This window comes from Phaethon aethereus (genome assembly GCF_964289735.1).
Source record: "Phaethon aethereus genome assembly, chromosome: 12".
NCBI classification, from domain to species: domain Eukaryota; kingdom Metazoa; phylum Chordata; class Aves; order Phaethontiformes; family Phaethontidae; genus Phaethon; species Phaethon aethereus.
The window spans coordinates 22,955,147-22,977,290 of NC_138588.1; the positions used below are offsets into that span (position 1 = coordinate 22,955,147).

Consider the following 22,144-nt stretch of genomic DNA (forward strand, 5'->3'; position numbering starts at 1 on the left):
TTTCCTTCACAGCAGTGTGCTGCCTTGCCCAAAGGGGTATGGCCAACAGCCTGCTCCCCCTCTAAAGAACATACCTTCTCCTAAAGGTGGTATCCTGATGGACTTGACACCCCACAAACTGTGATGCAGTGAGTGGTGAAAATGAGTCAGTCTCATCCTTGTTTGCACATAAAGTAACACATGCTGCAGAGTTTGCACCCTGGATGTTGCAGCAAATAATTGAGAGGAGTTTGGTACTTAAATATAGAAGTGTTTGTTCTTGAGGCTTGCGAAGCTGAAGCTTGTTGTGCAGAATTTGACCTGAATATGTTGGCTTTTAAATCCAGACAGGACTGATATATGTTAAACCCTGCTGTATTTCAATGTTCTGATCTTTTTAAAGACTAATGCAGTTGTGGCAGTCTGCTTAGTGAATGCAATTACCTGCGCACTTCTAATCCCGAATCATGTTTTAGCTGTCTCTACTGATTTTATATTTACCTTGGGCATCTGTTTTCCCTTCCCAGAAACACAGTAGTAAATTCCATGCCTCAAGAAGCAGCAAGGCTTGTTGTCAGCCAGGTCCCACTCCCTCAGAGCAGGAGGAGGACCTGTGTGCTCAAATGTTAATGCAATAAGCTGCCCCGTGTTCCTACTTTTGCTGCTGTTTCCATTTTTCAGGGCACTCCAGGGAAGTGACTTACCATCTTGGTACCAGAACCAAGAATAGACCTCAGGTGTCCTGACTCTAATTCTGTGGTTCAGCTGTGGGATCATGCTGCCTTTTTTTATTCCCCTGCCCCCTTCTTAGCAAACCAGAAATAGCTGCCCGAATATCCTCGGTTCTTCTTTGCCCCAAATGAAGAATCTGTCAGGGCAGAGGTTCCTCTTTTGTAGTTCAGAAACAAAAAAGGTTGTACCTTAGTTCCTATTTAAATGGTGGTTACTGCTGGTTTGATCACATCTGTGGTTCTGGGAGCTGCTTTTCTTGAATACTGGCAGTTGGCTGAAGTTGATCGAGGCTTCTGTGATAAACAGCTCCGGAGAGGGTCTGACTTCAGGTGGCTTTTATAACAGCAGTGACTTTCTTCTCCATTGAAGTAATAGGAGTATAATCAAAGTGGGAGGATTTGAGCTGGACAAGACATCTGGAGGTAGCCAGTGTGCTGCTCAGATGAGCTCCGAACCCTAAGGATGGAGATCCCCTCTACCTCTGTGGGCCCTGTCTCATGGCTGCTCCACTTAAGAGGAAAAAATTTTTGTGCCACTTCTCTTGCTGCAGCTTTTCCCTGTTCCTTTGTGCATCTGTAAGTGCCTGGCTGTTCCCTGCAGCTCCCTGTTAAGGAGTGAACAGAAGGGGGAATCCAATGTCTGCCTTCCCTGTGCCAAGCAAAGCCTGTTCCTGTGCCGTGTGCTGCAGCCCTGCAACTGTTGTTGCAGTTCTCCTGGGTTTGGTTCAGTTGGTGTCCCCTGTGCTGCGGCTGCAGGCATGTTGGCTCCTCGCAGGCAGCATGAGGTCCCATGGCTGCAGGTGTGAAGTGCTAAAACTTCGCTTAAGATTAGTCTGGAGTATTGATCACCCCTTCCCCTGTGGTGAGCGGGTTGTGTCTTACACAGCTCCGTGCTTGTGTGTGATGGAGGGGGAGAAAACTCGCTCTGGCAGCCTGTCTGGCTGTGTTGCTGCTGTAACTACAGGGATGTTAAGCGTAGCTGTAGGAGGTGGTTAAGGTGCCCGTTTGCCTTTCAGACATGCAAATGTTTCTCTTGCCATGAAGTTGCATGGTGTCTGTAGGAGGTGCTGCTTTTTGGCTGACTAAAACATTCAGCCTGCTCCTACCCCACCAGGGTAGAGTCTGGCTGGGTGGTAAAAACTGCAGACGAGCTGTTTTTCTGGAACTGCAGCAGGCTATTGTTTGGGACATCAGCCTTTTTTTTTCTTTACAAGCTTATTTGACGAATGACAAAAGAAACTGCACTGTGTTCAGTCTCCAGGGCCTCAGTCACGCTGCTTCCCTCCTCCGCCACCCTGCCCCAAATGTGCATACGGCTCTGCAGCCACTGGGCATGGCAGGTGTCTGAGTGGAAGCAGAAGCACAGCGGTGCTGGAACCCATCTCCTCTGCCCTGCTTTTCTTGGGAAGAACTTTCCTATCAACCTCTTTGCCCCTGCCTCTGCAAGAAGACCAGGGCAGAAGGGTGGATTTTCAGTCTGAGTAGTAGTTGGTGGATGAAGGGGAGATCTTGACAGTCTGCCATCCTTCCTGTGCTGAGTAATCTCCCAGCAGACAAACTTCTGGTATCTCCTCGCAAGAGATTGAAGTGTCCCTCTGTCTAACCTTGATGGTGGTACCAGCCAGCAAAAATGACCCTCTGAAGGGCTTGGCATCGTAGACCTGCTCAGACAAGTCCTGGTCCCTTCAAAATAGCCTTTCTCCAGCCCTGCGGTGAGCTTTCAAAGGCTGAAATATGTATTCAGAGCATGACTTCCAGAAGTGTGTACATGTGCTCATCTAGCACTTGGAGCCACTGCCAAATGTGGTGTCGAACTGCCTGTGCATTAAGCATGCAGGTGCCAGATGTTGCTTGTAACGTAAGAATCTGGGGCCTGGCGTGCTGCTCGGCTCAACAAGGAGCTGCTTGTGCACATGCATGCGGTTACGTCTGCCTTCAGGCAGACTGATGCGTGTCACCCTATGGCAAATGCTGTTTTCCTCTGTGGGGAAGCTTCCACTGATGTTCTGACAGCGTGGGGAAAGATCTTGAGCAGAAGGACCTGGACAGCTGTAAGGTGGGAATTTTTTTTGCTTTGGGAAAGATTTGGTTTCCAGATAACTTGACAAAAACTGATGCGCCAAGGAGGAAAGAGTGTAAGCACTGCTAAGGTGCTGTTGGCTTGTTTTGCTGGGTGGTCTCCTGCAGACCCAAGCTAAAGCAGAAGTACTTGTTCAGAGGACAGCTTAATGGTGGCAGAGCTTTTTGTCAACTCTAGCTGTCGGGGAATCAATTCAGTGGATGCTCTGTTTGCAGTGTTCTTCTTATCTTAAGGTTTTACTCAAGGCAGTAAAGAGTCATTTGTCATCAGCATAGTAGTGAGGTGGTTTGTTTACCCAGAGCCCTTTCCAGAGCTGTCCGGCTCCTTAGGGCTCGTCTTCACATCAATCTCTTATAAAATGGGCTTGGTCAAAGCCACCAGGAAGGTCTAATTCTTAAATGGCTGTAAACTGTAGTATGCAGGGAAGAAAGCCGTATGCTTCAAGGTCCTGAGCAGGTGTTGAAAATCTTAAATTGTGAGTCTAACCAGTGTGTGGAAGAATAAAAGCTGTTCTGAGGCTGGTTGGATTCGGCATTGGGCATCTTGCTGTTGGGGCTGTGAACTTGTGCCGATGGAGTGATCTGCCCGAGACTGGGTAAACTCACATTAAATGTGGTAGCTCAGTAGTTGGTAACTGGATTTAAAAGATTATTTAGGGTCTACAGGACAGAGTTGGCGTAAAGAGTTGAAACTAGTCACTGTCTTGGGCGTGATGGTTTCAAGAGCCTTGCGTATGCTCCCCCCTCATATCTTTAGGCCCCCCAGGATGATGCAGGTATTAAGAGGATGTATTGCAGCAGCATTGTGCTGGTAGCATTTACTAGGGAGAGCTCAACTGAGGAGGAGTGGTTTGTAAAATGTTCGATCTCTAGAGAGTGACCTGAGCGCCTGCGATCTGGAAAAGTGCCATGCTGGTATCGAGACTGCTCCACAGAGCTCTTAAATCTGTCAGCGTTTGGCTGACGTGCTCAAAGATGGAGCATGCTGGCTCTGAATCCAGTCATTAAAGCTGCAGCAGTGAGTCAAAAGTCAGAGCTGAGCTTCTATTAAAAGCTACCTTTTTTTTTGCTGTCCCCTGCAAAGGAGTGTTGGCATGTGCCTCTCTTGCAGCTCTGAGCAGAGGCATGAAAAGTTCCAGAAGCTCTCTGCAAACTGCCGTGCTCTGGATAGCAGGGCCGCTGTGTATGAGCGCATGAATGGGAATTGCATTGACCCTTCAGTTAAAATTTCCCCCCCTAGATGTGAAAAATACTTAGTTGTTTGCACCTAGGGTTTTTTGCCCTTAGTCTGGGTAGTTACCTGACGTTTGCTGCTTCACTCCAGGATCTTTGGGGATGCTCTTGACACCAGAAATTGCTGATGCGTCTTGCATGTGCACTGGAGATGTTTTTTTTTCTCTTCTGCAAGCTGTCTGCTTGGGAGGGAAGACGAGGCCAACTTCCCTGGAAGATCTGTGGTTCTACTGAGTGGCCCCGATGACTTGAGGGCTTTTTTTTTTCAGGTGGGCAGCTTCTGTCAGGCTCTGGTGCCCCATCCCCCAGGAGGGGGTTCAGTGGGTTAGAGCAGGGTGCCCTTCGGTTGGGGGCAGGGAGAGGGGGGTGAGAAATAAGATCTGCTCTCTTATGCTGATGTTTCCTAGGCTACGTGCAAAGGCTGGCTTCAGGGTACACAACCTGATTGCCAAGCAAGCGTAAAGGAGGAAGCACTGAGTGTAGCTCATGGCTTTTCTTTCCGATGTCCCTGTGAGTGGATGTAGGTACCAAGCAAAGCTGAGTCAGACCCACTGGGGTGATGGGTCTCCCATGAGCTCAGTGTAGCATGTAACCGAGCACTGCCTGTGCAGACCTGTCAAAGCTTCTGGAGTGGATACAATCCATCTGTTAACAGCAGGATGTCAGTGCTTCCAGGACACAAGGTTAGGAGTGGGTCAGTTGTAGCCAACAGGATTGTGCTTGGTGGTAGGTGCTGAAACGTGGATGCCCAGAGAGTAGGTCCCTTTAAAGGCCAGTAATCTTGCTACTTGAGTGCTCTCATACCGGCCTTCCTGGCTTTCTAGCTGCAGTGAGAGCTAAGCAGTCCCAGGAGCAAATGTGTAAGCAGTGGCTGTAGCAAGCCAGAGTGGTGGCAGGGATGAGGGTAAAATAAAGGGAGCAGGAGCAGTTGGACCCTGTAGTGCCCCTGTGAGCTCCTGATGAGCCCTCAAAACCTTGCTGACACATCCCAAATGGAGTTCTGGTCCTGCATCTCCCTCAACCAGGAGATGAGGTGCAGGACAACACTGCCTGGTAGCAATCAGTGTGGCATTTGCTGCCCCAGGTCTCTAGGAATGCTGTGCGCACGGGGTCAGCACAGGGCTGCTTGCTGCCTGGTATTACAAACCCGCTGTGCTCGATGGCTGAGGAGGAGGAGGGCGTCAGAGCTGGAGTGTTTGTCGGCAGTGAGGCTTGGGCCATGGGATCAGCTGCTTTGCTTTGACTCTTGTACTGTTTAGTGACTAATCAGATTTTTGAGCCTGTTTAACAAATTCAGCTGTCTCCCTTGAACAATACACTGACTGTATTTTTAAACACATCACGTGACTTCAGAGAAGTCGGCAAACCAGCGTAGTGCGGCTTGCCTGGGCTGGGAGATGCTCTGCCCTGCTCTGTGACTAGGAGGGAGCAGTCTCCTCCCCAACTCGAGCCGTCTGCGGCAGCTTTCCCTCGCTACCCACTGCAGCTAGCGGGGCTGCTGCTGCTCCTCGAGCTCTGCCTAGGGTAAGTACTGCTGGGCCAGTGAGGTTTTTCTGTGGCTGTGGGCTTGGGTGTAAGCACAGGTGCTGCTGTCAGAGCCAACCAGATATTCAAAGGGCAGGAGGTCCCTTTCTTAGTGTGGTTAGAGGTGAGTTCATAGTCCTGTGCCGTAGCCTAAACGGGGCTGCGCCTCTGGGGCAGCTTGCAGGGGTAAGGCTCTGTGAACACGGGAAGATGCTGTGACTGTTGCTGAGGGCTCCTGCAGACCAGCTCTGCCTCGGGCTGAGGTAGGTGCTTCAAGTAAAAGACCCACCTGTACCAGTCTGGGGTTTCTGTTGGTGTTGTGATGTTTATTCCTGTAGCATGAGGCTAGAGATGCTGGCTCCCTGGCAGGTATGCCACTGGATAATGCGGCTTGGGACAGGTGTAACGCAGCATTTTGCTTCAGGCACGCTTGGCAGCTTTCTCGGGCGCTGACACTGAGTTGGTACTGGTGTCAGACTGTGGTGCACTTCAGCATGATGGCATTTTTTACTTAAATGGTTTGGGCAGCGTTTAGGATTATTAATCCTCTACTGCACAAGAGCTACTGGAAATCTGGGTTAAAAACCTTGTTGTCCGAGCTGGTTGAGATCAAGTGGGGCTGAAGGATATCGAGTGGATCCCAAACTTGCTTTGCTGAAAACTGAAAGCTTCAGGGCAAGCTGCCTTGTTTTGCAGCATCTGAATAATTAAAACCATTTCTGAATGCTTTGCTCTTTTCATTTGGTTTGGGGACACATTCAGCTTGCTGAGACTTGCTCCTTTTGAATAGAGCTGGCTGGTGTTGTGCCCCTGTGGGATCCCATGTGGCTGGGCCTGTCCTGCCATTCTGTCTCCTTCTGGGTGGCAGCTGGTCCCACACTACTGACCCACGGACCAGGATGAGACTTTCATGACCCCTCGGTGGCCTGGTGCTCCGCTCTAAGGGGGCGGCTCTGTAGGGAGGAATTTGCTTGCCTCAATTCTCCTCAGTGGGAGGAAAACCTGCTGCTGTGTGAGGGAAGCGGTCTAGCGCGTACTCGTCTGTCAGCTCTCAGGCGAAGGCCTGACCAGACAGGCTTGCTGTGAACGCGTACCGGGGACGGTGCTTGCCGCTGACTGTGGAGCGTCTCCTTTGTCAGCAGGCCAGACTGGCACGTTGCTGGCTGTCCGTAGCTAGCTCCTGTCGGGAAGGACGTGTGTGACATCCCACCTCCGAGCCTGCAAATGCCTTCTAATGGGCCAGGCGTTGCTCTTCTCAGCTTGGCCATTGGTGCGTGCAGCAAATGCTGGCCATGGGCCCAGTCTGTGCACCCCCATTGCTAAAACTGTGTGGGTAGCTGCCCCCCCACCCAGGTTCCAGCTTGCTCCAGCACAAGCAGCAAGAAATGCCAGCATAATGATGTGGAGTGGCCCATCTGGAACACCTGTATAAAGTCCATAACCAGGATGTGGGGTCTTCAGTTCAGCTCCCAGATGAAGTAGGATCTCCTGATCTCAGCCTTGGGAGAGTAACCCACTCTTGGCTCCAGCCATGCAGCACTGTGCCGCAACTGATGGCAAAGTACGTGCAGCCTTTCTGGAGCTGTGCGGAGGGTTGGTACCTGCCAGATGTGCCACTTCCCAGACAGGCTGCTTGTGGGCTGACAGGAGCCCTGGGCCTCTGCCACGAGAGCCAGGAGGGAAGGAGGTGTGTCATGCTGCAGCACTGACGGGCTCTTTCTCTGTTTCAGTTCTCAGCATGCTGAGTAACCCTCTTGGGAACGTCCTGGGGAAGCCCCCGCTGGGTTTCCTGCCTCTAGACCCCATTGGTTCGGACCTGTCAGAAAAGTTTTCCACACCGACGCTGAGGAACTCCCGTCTGGACTCCCGCTCCCTCCTGGACTCCCGCTCCAGCAGCCCCTCGGACTCAGACACCAGTGGGTTCAGCTCTGGCTCTGACCACCTCTCAGACTTGATTGTAAGTTTGGGTCTTGCACCCACTCTGTAATTCCTGGTGTCTTGCTGTGTTTCTGGGGAGCACAGGAGAGCTGGGGGGGGCTGCAAGCTGCAGCCCTGCATGCTCAGGAAGGGAAGGGAGTGCTGGAGGGAGCTGTCATGCCCTCACTGACTCAGCAAGGTTTTCCTGCAGCCTAGGGTCTGGAGGAAGGGCTGCCCATGCAGTCCTCCTTCAGCACAAACTAGCAGTATCCTTATATTATTTTCTTCTAAATAATATTTTGACCTTTGGCTTTGCACCTGCAGTCCTAATGGGTTAAAGTAGCTCCTGGAGGGGCCTGAATACTTGAGCTGGTGTGTGATGGGAGGATGTTTGTGCCCTGATCCCAGCAGGGAGGTGGTTGATCAGCACAGCTGCCTCCAGGCTTCAGCCTGGGCTTCTCAGGAGCTCCTGTCCCTGCCTTTTGTTGCCCTTCCCGTTTCCTGACTGCACTTCTCCATCTCAGGGCTGTTTCTTTTAGAGCAAACTGGGTCTAGCCTGCTCCTGTTCCCTAAAGCATAGCTAAATTTGGAAGCCAGTGAGCGAGGCGAGTGTCTGTCTTGCTGACCCAGTCTGTGCCGCTGGGTCTGCGTTGCAGTGTGAGTGGCAGCTGTAGGTGTCAGCAAGACAGCCTGGCTCCAGCCAGGTCTGGGGGTGCTGCTGCATGGCTTGTCTTCAGGACCTGAGGCTAAAGCTGGGGCTGAGCTGCTCCTGGCTCTGCTGTGGTGTGGGCCATGGCCTTGACCCCCATGTTGGGGTGGGTGTGAAGGACACAGTTGGCTTGGTGTGGAGTTGATTCTCCCGTGATCCACCCCGGAGAATCTGTATCTCAAGCAGGGGTGCTGTAAGCAGCTGCAGAACCCTGGGCTCCGATGGCAGGCAGCGCAGCAGGTCTTTGTGCTGGCCTTGTTCGTGAAGGTCAGGTCTTCCCCAGCACGGCCTCGGCGTGGGTGGCTGTGCCGCAGCAGCGCTTGGCTAGATCCGCAGAGCGGCTGGCACTCTAAGCTGCACAGTGTCTTGCATCCCTGCTGTTTTTAGTAATCCGTGCTTTCACTCCTCCTGCCCTGGGAGAGGCATGTTAAACCTGCAAGCAGTGGGGTCTGCAGCCAGCTGAGCCCACACTTCGGTCAGGCAGGCCTGGGAGCTGGTCTGTGGAGGGCAGGAGCCAGCTGGCTGCCTGCAGAGCTCATGGGGGCTGACAGCAAGCCCTGCCTGCTGCAGGCAGGGCCCAGAGCAAAACACAAGGCTCCTCCTGGGCTGGTTGGTGCTCCCTGGGGGTGGCAGCTGTCCTTGAGGGTGTGCAGGCCGGGGGTAGCTGTTGGCTTTGTGGTCTGCAAGGTGCCTCCTGCTTAACGATTCCCACTGCTGATAATTTGGTGTGGGTTCAGTGGGAAATGACTGCAGGGGCAGGCCTTTCCCGGGGAAACTATGGGCCCATCAGGCTGCTTTCCTGCCTCTGTCAGACCTCAGAGGGTCTCAGGAGAACAGGAGATCACAGAGCACCTTCTGCTGTGGGTGAGGACAGGGCCCCAGGGTGGTGCATGACCCCTCTGGTACTACATTTTCCTACTTGAAAGATGGGTTTTAATGTGGACTTTCTCTTGCAGTCAAGCCTTCGCATCTCCCCGCCTCTGCCTTTCCTGCCCCTCAGTGGGGTGTCAAGAGACCCCCTAAAGATTGGAGTGGGGTCCCGGCTGGATCAAGATCAAGCTGCCCTGGCTGCAGTAACTTCCTCCCCAGCCAGTGCATCAAAAAGATGGCCTGGAGCATCTGCGTGGCCTTCTTGGGATCTCCTGGACTCTCCAGAAGACCCCTTCAGTATTGAAAGAGAAGCTAGGCTTCACAGGCAAGCAGCAGGTAAGTTGGATGGTGGGTCTCAGCAGGCTTCAGTCCTGTGCTTCTGGGTGGCCTCCTGTGCCGATAAGGTGGCTGGACATGAGTTTGCAGTAGATGAGACCTTTCTCTGCGCACAAGCCTGACTCTGGGTCTGTCTGCTGACAGAAAACCAGGCAGGCTGTCTTGGGCAGCTGCCTATTGCTGCTGCAGCTCTGCTGAACCTATAGTTGTGTTGAATATGGGGATTTGCTTGGAGACCTGTGGGGGAGCGGGAAGTAAATGGGCTTGTACTGAGTGTTGCTTGTGCTTGTCCCAGCTGTGAATGAAGCAACCTGCACCTGGAGTGGGCAGCTGCCTCCCCGAAACTACAAGAACCCCGTCTACTCCTGCAAAGTGTTCCTGGGAGGAGTCCCGTGGGACATTACGGAAGGTGAGCAGCCCCCTAGCCCTGCACTGAGGCCCTTAGTTTTGACATCAGGAGTGTGTAGGATAGAGCTTTTTGGGAGAACACTGATGTCTCTCCTTCTGTCTGTAGCTGGACTGATCAACACTTTCCGTGTGTTTGGCTCACTGAGTGTGGAGTGGCCTGGTAAGGATGGCAAACACCCACGCTGCCCTCCCAAAGGTAATATGCCTAAAGGTAATAGCGACACGGTAGGGTTACTTTTTTCCCATGCTATGTTACAGCACGGATGCTGGGATGGTACGGCTGCATGCTGGTGACTGGATGGTACAGAGCACCCTAGGGTAAATGTCCCGCTCTCACTTGGGTCAGCACCAGGGCTGCAGAGCACTGTCACCTCTAACCTGGCGTCCCCACTGTCCCTAGCAGGGCTGGGCAGAAGGGGGGTGGTGGGGTCGGACACTTTTTGGTGCTTCTGGAGGCCCATGTGGGGTTTGCCTTTCTCTGGGCAACAGCCTCTAGTCCCCACTGTCAGCATGAGCATCCGGAGCACGCATACCCTTGGCATAAAGCGCACGCGGTTGATCCAAACGTGCGTCTGCAGCACGCTGGGAGGCTGTGGGGACTGGGGGGCCAAACAGCCCCTGGGACGTAATCCTGTCTGAAGTATCCGGGCTGATACGTTGTGTAAGCAGTAACGAGTTCAGTGGTAAGGAGCGGAGCGACTAGTTTGTGGACTCACTGATGCCCCATGGCCTTGTTCAGTCACCAGAACAATGCAAAGCACAGAGTGCTGCACTGATGGAAGTGATTTGAAAACCCTGAACTGCTGGTATTTCTGGGCCAAGAGATCCTAAATGTGAAGCAAAGTCTCTTTTCCTGCAGACTGCACTGTGGCCAGGCTGGTGGTGCCCACTTGTCACATCTAGATGTGGCTTTGTGCATGAGGGACAGTGGCCCAAATGGCACTGGATGTGGATAACCTGTCCCTGATGGCTGGGCAGCCTTGTGCTGTGCTGAGTTTGGGCTCTTTCCCAGCTTTGCCAGGCTCTGTGCATCAAGGGTGGATCTTTTGTGTAGAGTCTGCTGGGGCAGGTGCTGCAAATTGCTGCCCTCCCCTAGAAGGACGTTGGGTAGAGTGAGGGAGATGCAGTGCAGATACTTCAGGTGGCATCTGAGAGTGATTGTTTTTTTAAGGTATCTGCAGATTGGGATGACTTGTTTCTCCTCTGCTACAGCTCTAACAACCGTTTCTTTCCCTTCATCTCTAAAGGATATGTCTACCTGGTGTTTGAGTCAGAGAAATCTGTGCGTGCTCTGCTCCAGGCATGCTCCCAGGACCTGCTGAGTCCTGACGGTCTCAGTGAATACTACTTCAAGATGTCCAGCCGCAGGATGCGCTGCAAAGAGGTGAGCAGACCCATGAGAGTAGCCCTACAGGTGACAGCAGGGGATGCTGGTGAGATCCTTGGAGACAAGGGGGTGCACAGTGTCACTGTGTTCCAGGAAAGCAGGGCTGAAGCAGAGCAGCTGAAAAGTGGCTCTTGGCCATCTTCAGTTGATGTGTTCCTGCAGTAGGGCTAGCCACAGGCAAGGAGGGACGGGTCAGATCGGTGTTCGTGTCCTTCGCAACAGCTTGTGTCAGAAACTGATCTGGAGCTCTTGGATCTGTGGGAGACCCTGACTTCATGAAGCTGAGTTGCCTGGAAAGGAGCACAGAAACAGGGATTTTACCACTTCATGCTGCTTTCAGCACACATTCACTTGCAGAGACAGACTTTGATCTCTTTGGTGCTTTATTACACCTTGTCTGCTTGCAGAACAAATGGTTTTCATGCTTGCCGCAGGCAGATACTTTGGATCCACAGCTGTAACTGTGGTTGCCCCCCAGTGTGGCTTTGGCTGGCTGACCTGTGCTCTGGAGGTGCCGAGGCTGCCAGAGGCTCAGGGTGGCCTTCCAGTAAAGGGGGGCCTTAGCTATAGATCAGGTGCTGCTGCATGAGTTTGTGGAGTTAAAGCATTGAGATTCAGCCCTTATCTAGACAAGGCACAAACTAATTGCACTCCAGACAGCTCTCCTGGTGTCTGGCTATTGGCAGAGCTTTCATGCTTGGTGATTTAGCTCTGGCAGAAGTTTCTCCTCTTCAGAGCCCTCTATCAGCTGTCTAGCAGATGGAAGCTCCTGTTGAATTTGGCAGTGGGTGGGTTGTTTCATTGATCTCCTCCAACAACAGGCTTCTGTGCAGGGAGGCATCTGACTGGGCTGTAAACATAGGTGCAGGCAGTAGGTGAAATCCAGTTGTGAGTGGATTGTTCCCTGGCTGCCAGCTCCAATGGACTAGTGTTTTGGATTCTACTTTGGCTGGAAGCGGAGCGTTGTGGTGGTTTTTGTTCCCTCGAGTGGGCCTTGTGGGTTCTCCAGAGGTGTCTGGAGTGAGGCTGGAGCTCCAGAGCTGTAGTGCCCTGTATGTGGACCCTGAGCAGCAATAACGAAGGGGCATTTGCAAGTTGGGGGTGAAGTCTGAGGGTGAAGGATGACTTCTGCTGTCAGCCGAGGGCACTGTGGAGCAGCACAGGGTGTGGTTTTGCGGGCCCTTGGATGACCGACCTGCTTCTGTGTGGTTTCAGGTGCAGGTGATCCCATGGGTGCTGGCAGACAGCAACTTTGTGCGCAGTCCGTCGCAGCGGCTTGATCCCAGCAAGACGGTGTTTGTGGGGGCTCTGCACGGAATGCTGAACGCAGAGGCTCTGGCAGCTGTCATGTATGACCTGTTTGGAGGGGTGATCTATGCTGGCATCGACACGGACAAGCACAAGTATCCCATTGGTAAGTGATGATCGTGCCAGGATCAGTAGTCACCCACAGCATGCTCTGAGCAGGCTGCAGCAGTGCCCCTTGCTTTGTCCCTCAATGTGGAAGACTGCCCAGGGTGCCAGGCTCTACCTCCACCTGTCCTGGGAGCAGATGACCAGCCAGCCTCTTCCACAGGCAGTGTTCCTTGCCCCACTGCCATGGGGAGGTAAGACAAGCTTTGGGGGAGGGCTGGCAGAGCCAACATGCCTGGGAAATGGAAAGTCCTAAATCATTCCAGAGCAGCTTGAGGTTAATATCTTCTGGCATTGCTGAAGGGTTTTCTGCCCTTACTTGGTGCTGTTAATGGTGGTCAGGTAACCCTCAGATCAGGGCACCAGCTTTCCTAGGGCCAGAGAGGTGCTGGGGGTGATGAGAGTGTCTTCTGGATAGCACTTCCCTCCTCTGATGGGACTGAAACCACAAACTGCTGCAGGCAACAAGACAGCTGCCCATGGTTCAAGCTGCTGCCCTGGACCGTGACCTCTGGTCAGGTAGACCTGCTGTGCTCTTGTGGATGGTCAGTATGAAGCCTCTGAGATCCCACCTCCCAGGCAGGGCTGTGTGTTTGAAGAGGGGCAGGGCATGAGTGTGGCTGTGGAGCAGCCCTGTCCTTGTGCCCTGCTGAGACAGCCTCCCAAAGGGGAATTGGGCATTTGCCGGTTGTGACATGTTTCAGCTCCTGTCACACAAGTGTCCCCTGTACCTCCCTGGTGGCCTTATGGGGCAGGGGACAGCACTGCAGTTACTGGTCTGTGTGGAAAAACCTTCCAGCTTGGGCATGAGGTCGAGCTTTCCTGGCTCAGGCTGCAGCATGTTGTGAACAATGTCAGGGTGTGGTGGTGCAGAGCTGTCTGCTGCTTGTCACTGTCCTTGGACAGCTTTCAGGCTTTTCTGGGTGAGGCTTGGTGCCCAAGGCCTGGGTTTAGGACACCTGTGTTGATGCAGTGTTTTACCACTGAAGTGGCTTTGGGGGGACAGCCCCAAGAGGGGTTGGGAATGGGAGTATGAGACTTTAAGCAAATTCTCATTTCCTGTATGACTGTGGATGAAGTCTTGTGCACCAACTTGCCCCATGCTTGCACTGTGAGGTCCTAGAGCATGACCTTAACCTCTTGTGGCTTCATGCAGAGCCCAGGTTGCTCCCTCAAGTAGGTGAGATCCCTGGCTTCTAACAGCAAACTGGTGCTTCCACCCTTGAAGTTGTCTTAAAGTTGTACCAGTTAACTCAATTTTGGTAACTAAGCTATGCCCTGATTTTTTTTGTGTTGATTGAAGCATCTCCTGTGCTGAGATGCTGCCCCTCAAGGGAAGACCACTGTGTAACCTGCCTTGTGCCGAATCATCTCTGGTAGAGAGTGAGCCTCTTGGAGGCATGTGGTGTGAGGAATTGGTGTCTGACCATCATTATGAGGAGCTGCCTTTGAGACTGGCCAGTCTGGGTCGGCAGAGAAAGCTGTTGCCCAGACGGCATTCAGGGGGTCCTGCTGGGGAATGGAATTGACCCTCTGGAAAAGAAGGATCCCCCTGAGTGCAGTTTCAGTGCCTGTACACAGTGTAACCCTTCCACCAGATCCAGGCCCCCCAGCCCGAGCCCTGTGATGCTGCGGGAGAGGAGTGGATGGGTGCTGGGTAACGCTCTGCACTGTGGCTGTTGGTGGCGAGCTGAGCTCCTGCTGTCTGCCAGTGTGCAGGGCAGGTTTGTAATAGGCAGAGCTCCCCTCGCACTGAGAAAGGAGACTTGTAGGTAAGAACAGATACGTTTTCCTGAAACTTAACAAAACTTGGGTGGAAAATAGGAGTGCAGGAATGCTGCTGACTGGCAATGAAGCCACAAAATGTGTGGGAGGCTTAAAATAAAAGCTACTGAGCTGTCTTGGCACTGGCTTATTTCAGGTGTGGGCATAGAGCCTACTGCTGCACTGCCTGCAGCAGTGCCCTGGCAGCCTCCCTCCATCTGCCCGGCTGGTGCTGGTCCTCCTGGGAGCGCTGCAGCCTGTAAGCTTCCATCTTAACCAGCCTGGAGGTGTCCATGGAAAAGCCTTTCTGCTCCCAGCTGCCTGCTGTGCTTTTGTTACTGCCTGGGGAAGGAGGCAGGCAGAGCCACGAGGCCTTGGATACGGCCTCCCTGCCAGAGCTGCTTCCCCCTGAACTGTGCCGGGGGAAGGGCTGGTGCTGGCAGCAGCTCGCTCTCAGCCTCTGCCGGTTCCTGCTGCAGGAGCCAGATCAGTCTAACGCTTGTGGTCTGGCCTGTTCCAGGGTCTGGCCGTGTCACCTTTAACAACCAGCGCAGCTATCTGAAGGCAGTGACCGCTGCGTTTGTGGAAATCAAAACGACCAAGTTTACTAAAAAGGTGAGTGGAGGTGATGGGGCAGCCTGGGGAGTTGAATCTGTGTGTGATGGCTGGTACTGCTGGGAGCAGCAGGATCCATGCAGCCTGCCCTGTATCCCTGTGGGAGCAGAGGGAGATGGTCAGGCTGCTGCTCCGCCTGCTGTGAGGGGTGTTGGTGATGGATGTGGGGTACCCAGGGTGGTGCTTTGGCACCCAGGGAGCGGGCAGTCAGCCCCAACACCACTCCATGCCCACTGCCTGGTTCTTGCACAGGTTCAGATTGACCCGTACCTGGAAGACTCCATGTGCCAAGTCTGCAGTGCCCAGCCCGGCCCTTTCTTCTGCAGAGACCAGGTAAGGCTGTGCTTGGCTCCTGGCTGTCACGCTCAGGGGGGAGCCCTTGCTGCCTGCAGCAGCGTTTGCCGTAGTGTCTGGGGATGCCTGTTGTCCCTTGCCAAGTGGGGAGAGTGAACTGCTCAGGCAAGAGCCCCAGCTGGGCCCTTGTTTTGGAGGAGGTGCAGCCCTCCTGGGCGGGGGCAGCTCTGGTGCTCCCCAGGACGCAAAGGCAGATACCGTGGCTCAGCTGGTGCTATGCCAGGGCCTGCCGTGGGCAGTGGGCTGCCCCAAGGGGAGGCTGCCGCTCTGTGAGCTGTGACAAGCTGGAACTCGGAGTGCTGTCACCCTGCAGGCAGTCCCGGGGCTGCCCGAAGCGTAGGGGACTCTGGCTGACCTCCAGTCGCCGCAGGCAAAGGAGCTCGGCCGGGGTCCGGCAGCTTTCTGCAGAGTCTAGTTGGGAGAGAGGGTAGCGGGTGCTGGCAGAGCCTGGCTGCTGCCCCTGTCCCTGCCCAGGCGTTGGGATGCTGCAGCCCCTGCCTGCAGGTGCAGGTCTCTGCTCTCAAACCTTTCCAAAGGGCAGGCTGGTGTCTGTAGTTTGCTTTGCCTTGAAACCCCTGCCCCATGGTGCTACCCCTCTGTTCTCCCCACAGATCTGCTTCAAGTACTTCTGTCGCTCCTGCTGGCACTGGCAGCATTCCATGGAGGTCCTGCGTCACCATCGCCCGCTGATGCGCAACCAGAAGAACAGAGACTCCAGCTAAAGAGGCTGCCGAGGCTCGGGGGCTGCTGCAGGCGCAGGAGAAAGTCCTTTTGTTAACCCGCCAAGTGGAGAGCGCACGAGCGTGCCTGCTGGTGCCAGACCCAGGCTGGGAACGCGCTTCCTGAGGACTAATGGGAAAAAAAAGAAAACCAACAAAAAAATCTTACATTCACGTTTGCACTTGCTGGTCTTTTTGTTTCTGCACTAATGCACAGTGAATTTTGTCGGGTTTTGTTTGGGGGTTTTTTGAGGGGGGGGAGCGCCCCTCAAGTGATTCTGCAGTTCCCAGACTTTGGTTCCTAGTTTGCTGATAAGAAGCAAAAAAAAAACAAATATAAAGGGCCACGTGTTGAGAAGGTGTTTACGCAGATGCCTTCACCTAGGTTTTTTATTTATTAAAGGCGCTTTTTTACATTCCTTGCAATACTGATGGTAATAATGCAGGTCTCATTGGCTCCATTTTTTTGCAGTTGCCATACAGTGCCTTTCCATTCATTTAACCCCCATCTGAACGGCATAAACTGAATGTTCAGCTGGCGTTTTTTACTGTAACAACAAGGAGACTTTGCTCTTCATTTAAACCAAATCATATTTCATATTTTACGCTCGAGGGTTTTTACCAGTTCCTTTTTACACTCTTAAACAGTTTTTAAGTCGTTTGAAACGAGAGATTTTTTTCTTTCCTGGCAGCTTTTAACATTATTGCAATTTGTGTCTGGGGGCTGCTGGTGGAAAGTTGTGAATCGAGGGGTTTGCAACAGAACAGGACAGGCTTTTTTTTGGATCTGAAACTGGACCGGATAAACGATCTCTGAGCTGCTGTATATAGTTTTAAATAGTTTGTTGCACTTTTTTAAGTTGCACTTAAGGGGGATTGATAGAGGTTTTTAATCACACAAAGTCACAGGACTTTTTTCTTTTGTAACTAGCTAAAAAAGGGCTGCGTTTCGGTGGACAGATGAAGGTTCATAGGAGCCCTTTCTCTTAGAGGGGACAAGTACTTTTCCTTTCCTTTACGAAATGTATGGAGTAATGGTGCAGTCGACTGAAATGCTGCTGCTGGGATTTGAGAACTTTAATTTTTTTTTTACTTTCCCCTCTATTGGAAGCTGTGTGCCAAAGAACCAGTGTCATAATTTCTCCCTCTTATATTTTTTTTTCCCTCCTGCTGAGCTGATGTTGCATTGTTGCATATCCCAGCTGCTCTTTGTGGGGTTTTGTGAAGCTGTGTGTGAAGTCTCTACCTCATTGTAGTATATGCAGGCAAGACTGCACTCTCCTACAGACGCGTGGAGTAAGCTGTGGTGTAGTTTTTGGCACATAATAAACACGTTGCAGCAAAAAAAAGTCAAGTCTCGTGCTCCTTGCCTGTGCGCCGGAGAAGCTGGGGAAGGTATGGATGCTGTAGGGGATGGGGCTGGGGCTGTGTTTTTTTAGATGCTGGTTACCAAAGGCTCTTTTAGTGGGCAGCCAGGTCCCAGCTGCAGCTCCCCTCCTTAATTTAGGGAGTTAATGAGGTTAATGGGGAAGAGTGGTGACAGCCTGCTGGGCTGTGGTCTTCAGGGTTCCTGGCTGACCTTTGGGTGCCCCATGGCTGGGGAGGGGCAGTGAGTAACTCTGCCAGCAGCCCTGGGGTGGTCAGTCACCCCTCAGATGTTGGGGCTGGGTGATGCTCCCATAGGGTTTTTCATGGGTGCTCTGTGTCCTCCACCATCACAGCCTGATGGTGGGAGCAGCTGGTCTTACCCTGGGTAAGCACCTGCTCTCCCCAAAGAGACCTGTCCAGGACCAGCGCTGGATGCGGCCGCGGGGCTCCCGCCAGGCCCTGCGGCCCGGCACCGCCCTGCGGCAGTGGGGGACGCGGCGCCAGCAGCCGCCGGGCGTTGGGACCCCGGGGGGGGGCGCTCGGAGCCCCGCCCTCCGCAGCCGAGCCCCCTTGCAGCCCCGCCCTTCACGGCCGAGCCCCCTTGCAGCTCCACCCCCCGGAGCTGCAGGCGTCCTCCGCTCCGCGGGGGGGCGCTGTGGGCGCCGCGGGCTCCCGGCGGCCCCGCGCGCCTCCCGGCATCCTTTGCTCTCTTTCCGCGGCCGCCGCCGACATGGTGGGTCCCGGGCGCGCCCGCCGCCGGTGCCATCCGCCGCCATCCGCTGCCGGGGCAGCTCCGCCCGCGGCGTTGAGCGGCTCTGGGGAGCGGGGAGGAGCGCGGCGTGGGGCTGCGGCAGGGAGCGGGGACCGGGCGGGCCTGGGGAGCGGCGGGAGCCGAGCTGCGGGAGGCCTTAATAGGGAGCACCGGCCCGGGGGCCGGGGCAGGGAGGGCCGGCGGGCCTCGGGAGGGGAAGCCGGGGCGGGGGTGAGGCGTGTTGCTGCGGGGCCGGGGGAAGCCGGGCACGAGTCGCCGCGGTGGTCCGGCGGGGCCTGACTGGTGTCTCCCCCGCTGCCCACCCGCCCAGGGACGCGTCCGAACGAAGACGGTGAAGAAGGCCGCCCGGGTGATCATCGAGAAGTACTACACCCGCCTGGGGAACGACTTCCACACCAACAAGCGGGTGTGCGAGGAGATCGCCATCATCCCCAGCAAGAAGCTGCGCAACAAGATCGCGGGGTGAGGCACGGGGCGGTGCGTGGTGTTCGGGCACGGGTGGGATCTCTGCCGGAACCTGCATTCGAAAGTGATCGCGGTCTTGCCCGTGGCCTGGTCATCGATAGTGCAGGGAGAGGAACGCCGGCAGCTTTCCCGTGTTTGGGGGGGTCCGTCCCCTCCCTCCCAAACCCTGTTGCTGTCGAACACTTCTCCGTCCTTGATGTGCCTTGGAGGTGGTGGGATGCTGCCGGGGTCGGTGGTTGGGACATCTCCGGGGCTGGTGCTGGGACACGTCTGAGGTCACCAGCTCCGACTTCGGGAGCGCGACGGTGGAGAAGGGAGACGTAGGCTCTGGCAGCAAGGGGAAGCTTTGGACGGTCCTGTGTCCCCCACAGGTATGTCACCCACCTGATGAAGCGTATTCAGAGGGGACCTGTCCGAGGCATCTCCATCAAACTGCAGGAGGAGGAGAGGGAGAGGAGGGACAACTATGTCCCCGAGGTAAGGCTATGGCTGCGCTCCAGTGCCCGCTTTGGCATCTATCCATCTTGCCTCGAGGTGTCTTCATTGCTAGTGGCCCCAAATTTCTTTAAAACAAAGCCTCAGCCAGGAGGAGCTGAGGAGGGCTTGGATCAGAGAGGGCTGAGGCAGATTTTGGCCTTGTATCGGGGCACTCCCTCAAAAAACTGCTTTCTGGGGCGGGAAGGCCAGCTGACGTCTTGTGTTCTGACTGCTGCCAGTCAGCAGATGATATCCTGCCTCGTTTTTCCTAACTTAAAATGAGAAAAACTACAATTTGGTGGGATGGGGGAAGATATTTCAGAGTGGCTTAAAACCTGCTGTACAGTGAATGTCTCCAAAGAGAGGGAATTGATGAAACCCCCTCTCGCCTTGAAGCTGCATTTGCCAGGGGTTGAGGTCTTGCCCGTGACCTGGTTGCTGATAATCCAGGGAAGGGAGCCCCGAAACTGTTCCCCGTGTTTGGGTTCGATCCTGTCCCTCCCAAACCCTGTAGCCTTCAGACAGGGTGCTTCTCACCCCTCTTCCAGATCTCCCTGAGCAGCTTCCAGTAGAGCTGCTGGCTTTTGGTGCTGCACAAAAACGCTCAGCTCTCCCAAATCGTTGGTGCTGGGGTTTGGTTACGTGGAAGGTTACTTTAGCGATGATCTGGGAGGAAGAGCTATGACAGTAGGCTGTCACGGGAGCCTCGGCAGTGCAGTAAGGCGGGCTGGTGCTGTCCCCCCCACCTGGGGCTCTGGCTCAGGAATGCCCTCCCTGCTTTGCCTTCTGGTTTTGTAACCCAAGGTGAGGTGACATGGCTTCCCACGAGGGCTTGGTTTGACTCTCTCGCTCCCGATGGCTAGAAATTATGCCTGAAACACCGCAGATCCTCTCACAGATGCTTCAAACTCTCAGATTTTGGGTGTCGGCCCAGTGCTGACTTGCACAGCTGGTGTCGGGGGCTTGGAGGCACCGTTGGCCGGGGTGTCTGTCTGTCTGTTTTGCATAGTGACCTTCCAGGTGCCTTTCGAAGGCGGGCTGAGGGCGTGCTAGAGGCCACCCCTGGAGGGAGCCCAAGGAGGGAAGGAGTGCCTGTGCTGTAGCTGTTGATGCAGCCTTAGCTGAACCTGCGTTATTCACGGTTTCTTACAAAAACACTGGTGTGATGCAGCCTCCTGGGGAAGGAGGTGCACAGAGGTGGAGGTTTGGGGTCCGGAGAGGGTTGGAGGAGGTTGCTCTGGGATTAAGGAGCAGGACACCTCAGGTCCTGGGGGTGGGGCAGCCCAGGCAGTCACTCAGCATCGCTGTCGGGCTCCGGCCTTGGGCACTTGCATCGCAGGAAGAGCGTGTGTGTCAGTGGTGACCACTGGGACCGGCGCAGTTGTGGACCCAACGCTGGCTCCTCTTGGCAGCCGTGGCGTGGAGCCTTGTGTTTCCAAAGACTTGCCTTCAAGTGCTCTTCTGCCTGTGCGGGGCCTCTCTGCTGCCCAGTGGCCTCTGGCGGAGCTGTGGCAGGAGAGCTGGATGTCCTTGGGGTCCTCCTGGCTTATTCTGTTGCTGGAGCCGTTCTCCACGGCGGGCAGAGCAGAGAGATCTTGTTGGTACTGAAACAAGATGTGGGCAGCACTGGATGGGGGGTGCTGGGGCAGGGATCAGGTCCCTTCCCGCAGCCCCTTTGCAGTGAGACGGGACGGGAGCAGGGGAGTGGGGACAACCCGATGGCAGCAGGGACGTGACTGCGGGGCCTCGTCAAACTGTGTCCGTCTCTCCTCCGTCCCCAGGTCTCTGCCCTCGACCAGGAGATCATTGAAGTGGACCCGGACACCAAGGAAATGCTGAAGCTCCTGGTGAGTGGCCCTCGCTGTCCCCCTGCTGGGCTGGTGGCGGGTCCCCAGCAGCGCTCCCACTGCCCTGAGAGGCTCAATGGTGTCGGCTGAAGGCTTCAATGCTCCAGGCACGTGGTGGGGCTTCCTCCACGCTGGCACCCGTAGGCAGATTAATTCCCGTACGGCTCTCAGGAGGGGAGAGGCAGGGTGGATGCACTCCTTCGGCTTCCCCTCCTCAGCTCTGGCTGGGTGGGGGCGAATGTGGGTTCGCCCTTAAAAAGTCTGGATGCCCCCAGCCACCGATGAGCTGATCTCCGGAGCAGGGTGGATCGTCTCCCCTTCTTTCTGGAGACGCGAATCCGCCCTTGGCGGGGTTGGGCACGGATGGCAGGCAGAGCAGCACAACCGATCCCCATCCCATGCTGTTTTCCAGGACTTCGGCAGCCTGTCCAACCTGCAGGTGACGCAGCCCACGGTGGGGATGAACTTCAAAACGCCCCGAGGAGCTCTCTGAGTCGGTCGCTGTATGTCATTTTTCCAATAAATGTGGGGAAACCGTCTCAGCCTGCCTGGTCTTTGGAAGCCTGCGTCCCCAGGGATGACGAGGGAGGGCTGGTTCCTCAGGGCGCCGCGTCCCAGATATGGGTGTCTGAGGCTTCAGAGGCTGAGGAGGACTTGACACCGTTTGCTGGCGTCTTTTTGGGTTTTTTTCCTGGCTGTTTGGGGTGTGAGGTGCAAAGGTGTTACTTTAAAGGCTCTCGGGGTGGTGGGAGAGGACGGCCATGGCAGCTCCTTGGAGCTTGCCGAAGCTCCTCGCACTGGGCACCTCACAGGTTTGCCTGTGCCTCCTGTGAGCAGATAACTCTTGGAAGTCATGCTGTGCCAGAATAAAAGTTGTTTTTTATAACTGTGTCGGTCACTTTTAAGCATTTAAATTAAAGGAAGAAGTCTTTTGTCAATGGTTTTCTTTGTACGAGGGGAGTGACCAGAGCCGAGCAGAGCACTGCGTCTGGGGTGGAAGCTCCCCTCTGGAGACGGGCCCTGCTGAAGCTTGTGCTGCCCTGCCCGCAGCGAGATGCTCCTTCCAGCAATTTCCCCAGGGCGCAGCAGGGATTTGAGAGTTTTGGGGTTCACCCCGACCCCCCAAAACTGTCCTGCCCCACCCCAAAGCAGCTGTCCTGCTATGCAGAGGCTCACC

General features: G+C 54.7%; 2 protein-coding genes across 4 annotated transcripts in view; both read left to right on the plus strand.

Moving 5' to 3' along the window:
* The window catches only part of CPEB1 (cytoplasmic polyadenylation element binding protein 1), a gene marked incomplete at its 5' end in the record, with an annotated part of 36,006 nt that extends 18,477 nt beyond the window's left edge, over nucleotides 1-17,529 (plus strand). The window contains 9 exons of one of the 3 annotated variants that reach the window (XM_082004990.1): nucleotides 7,277-7,503; nucleotides 9,129-9,378; nucleotides 9,674-9,787; nucleotides 9,893-9,997; nucleotides 11,034-11,170; nucleotides 12,389-12,587; nucleotides 14,871-14,965; nucleotides 15,218-15,298; nucleotides 15,931-17,529. In XM_082004990.1, coding sequence (XP_081861116.1) covers nucleotides 7,277-7,503; nucleotides 9,129-9,378; nucleotides 9,674-9,787; nucleotides 9,893-9,997; nucleotides 11,034-11,170; nucleotides 12,389-12,587; nucleotides 14,871-14,965; nucleotides 15,218-15,298; nucleotides 15,931-16,041 — 1,319 coding nt within the window. In that variant the 3' untranslated portion in view covers nucleotides 16,042-17,529. The remainder of the gene's footprint in view (nucleotides 1-7,276; nucleotides 7,504-9,128; nucleotides 9,379-9,673; nucleotides 9,788-9,892; nucleotides 9,998-11,033; nucleotides 11,171-12,388; nucleotides 12,588-14,870; nucleotides 14,966-15,217; nucleotides 15,299-15,930) is intronic. The other 2 variants (XM_082004991.1, XM_082004992.1) reach the window with 2 other exon arrangements.
* A 603-nt stretch (nucleotides 17,530-18,132) lies between these two features.
* On the plus strand, nucleotides 18,133-21,571 carry RPS17 (ribosomal protein S17). Its single transcript, XM_082005019.1, has 5 exons — nucleotides 18,133-18,139; nucleotides 18,489-18,640; nucleotides 19,015-19,120; nucleotides 20,902-20,967; nucleotides 21,380-21,571. The coding sequence occupies exons 1-5, from the start codon at nucleotides 18,137-18,139 to the stop codon at nucleotides 21,458-21,460; spliced, it is 408 nt and encodes a 135-aa protein (XP_081861145.1). The 5' UTR covers nucleotides 18,133-18,136; the 3' UTR covers nucleotides 21,461-21,571.
* The last annotated feature ends 573 nt before the right edge of the window (nucleotides 21,572-22,144 follow it).

Bases quoted from the DNA above. Each gene is read 5' to 3' on its own strand.
- RPS17 (XM_082005019.1), top strand. The intron at 18,641-19,014 runs GTGAGGCACGGG...TGTCCCCCACAG, and splicing joins CTGCGCAACAAGATCGCGGG to GTATGTCACCCACCTGATGA. The intron at 20,968-21,379 runs GTGAGTGGCCCT...GCTGTTTTCCAG, and splicing joins AGGAAATGCTGAAGCTCCTG to GACTTCGGCAGCCTGTCCAA.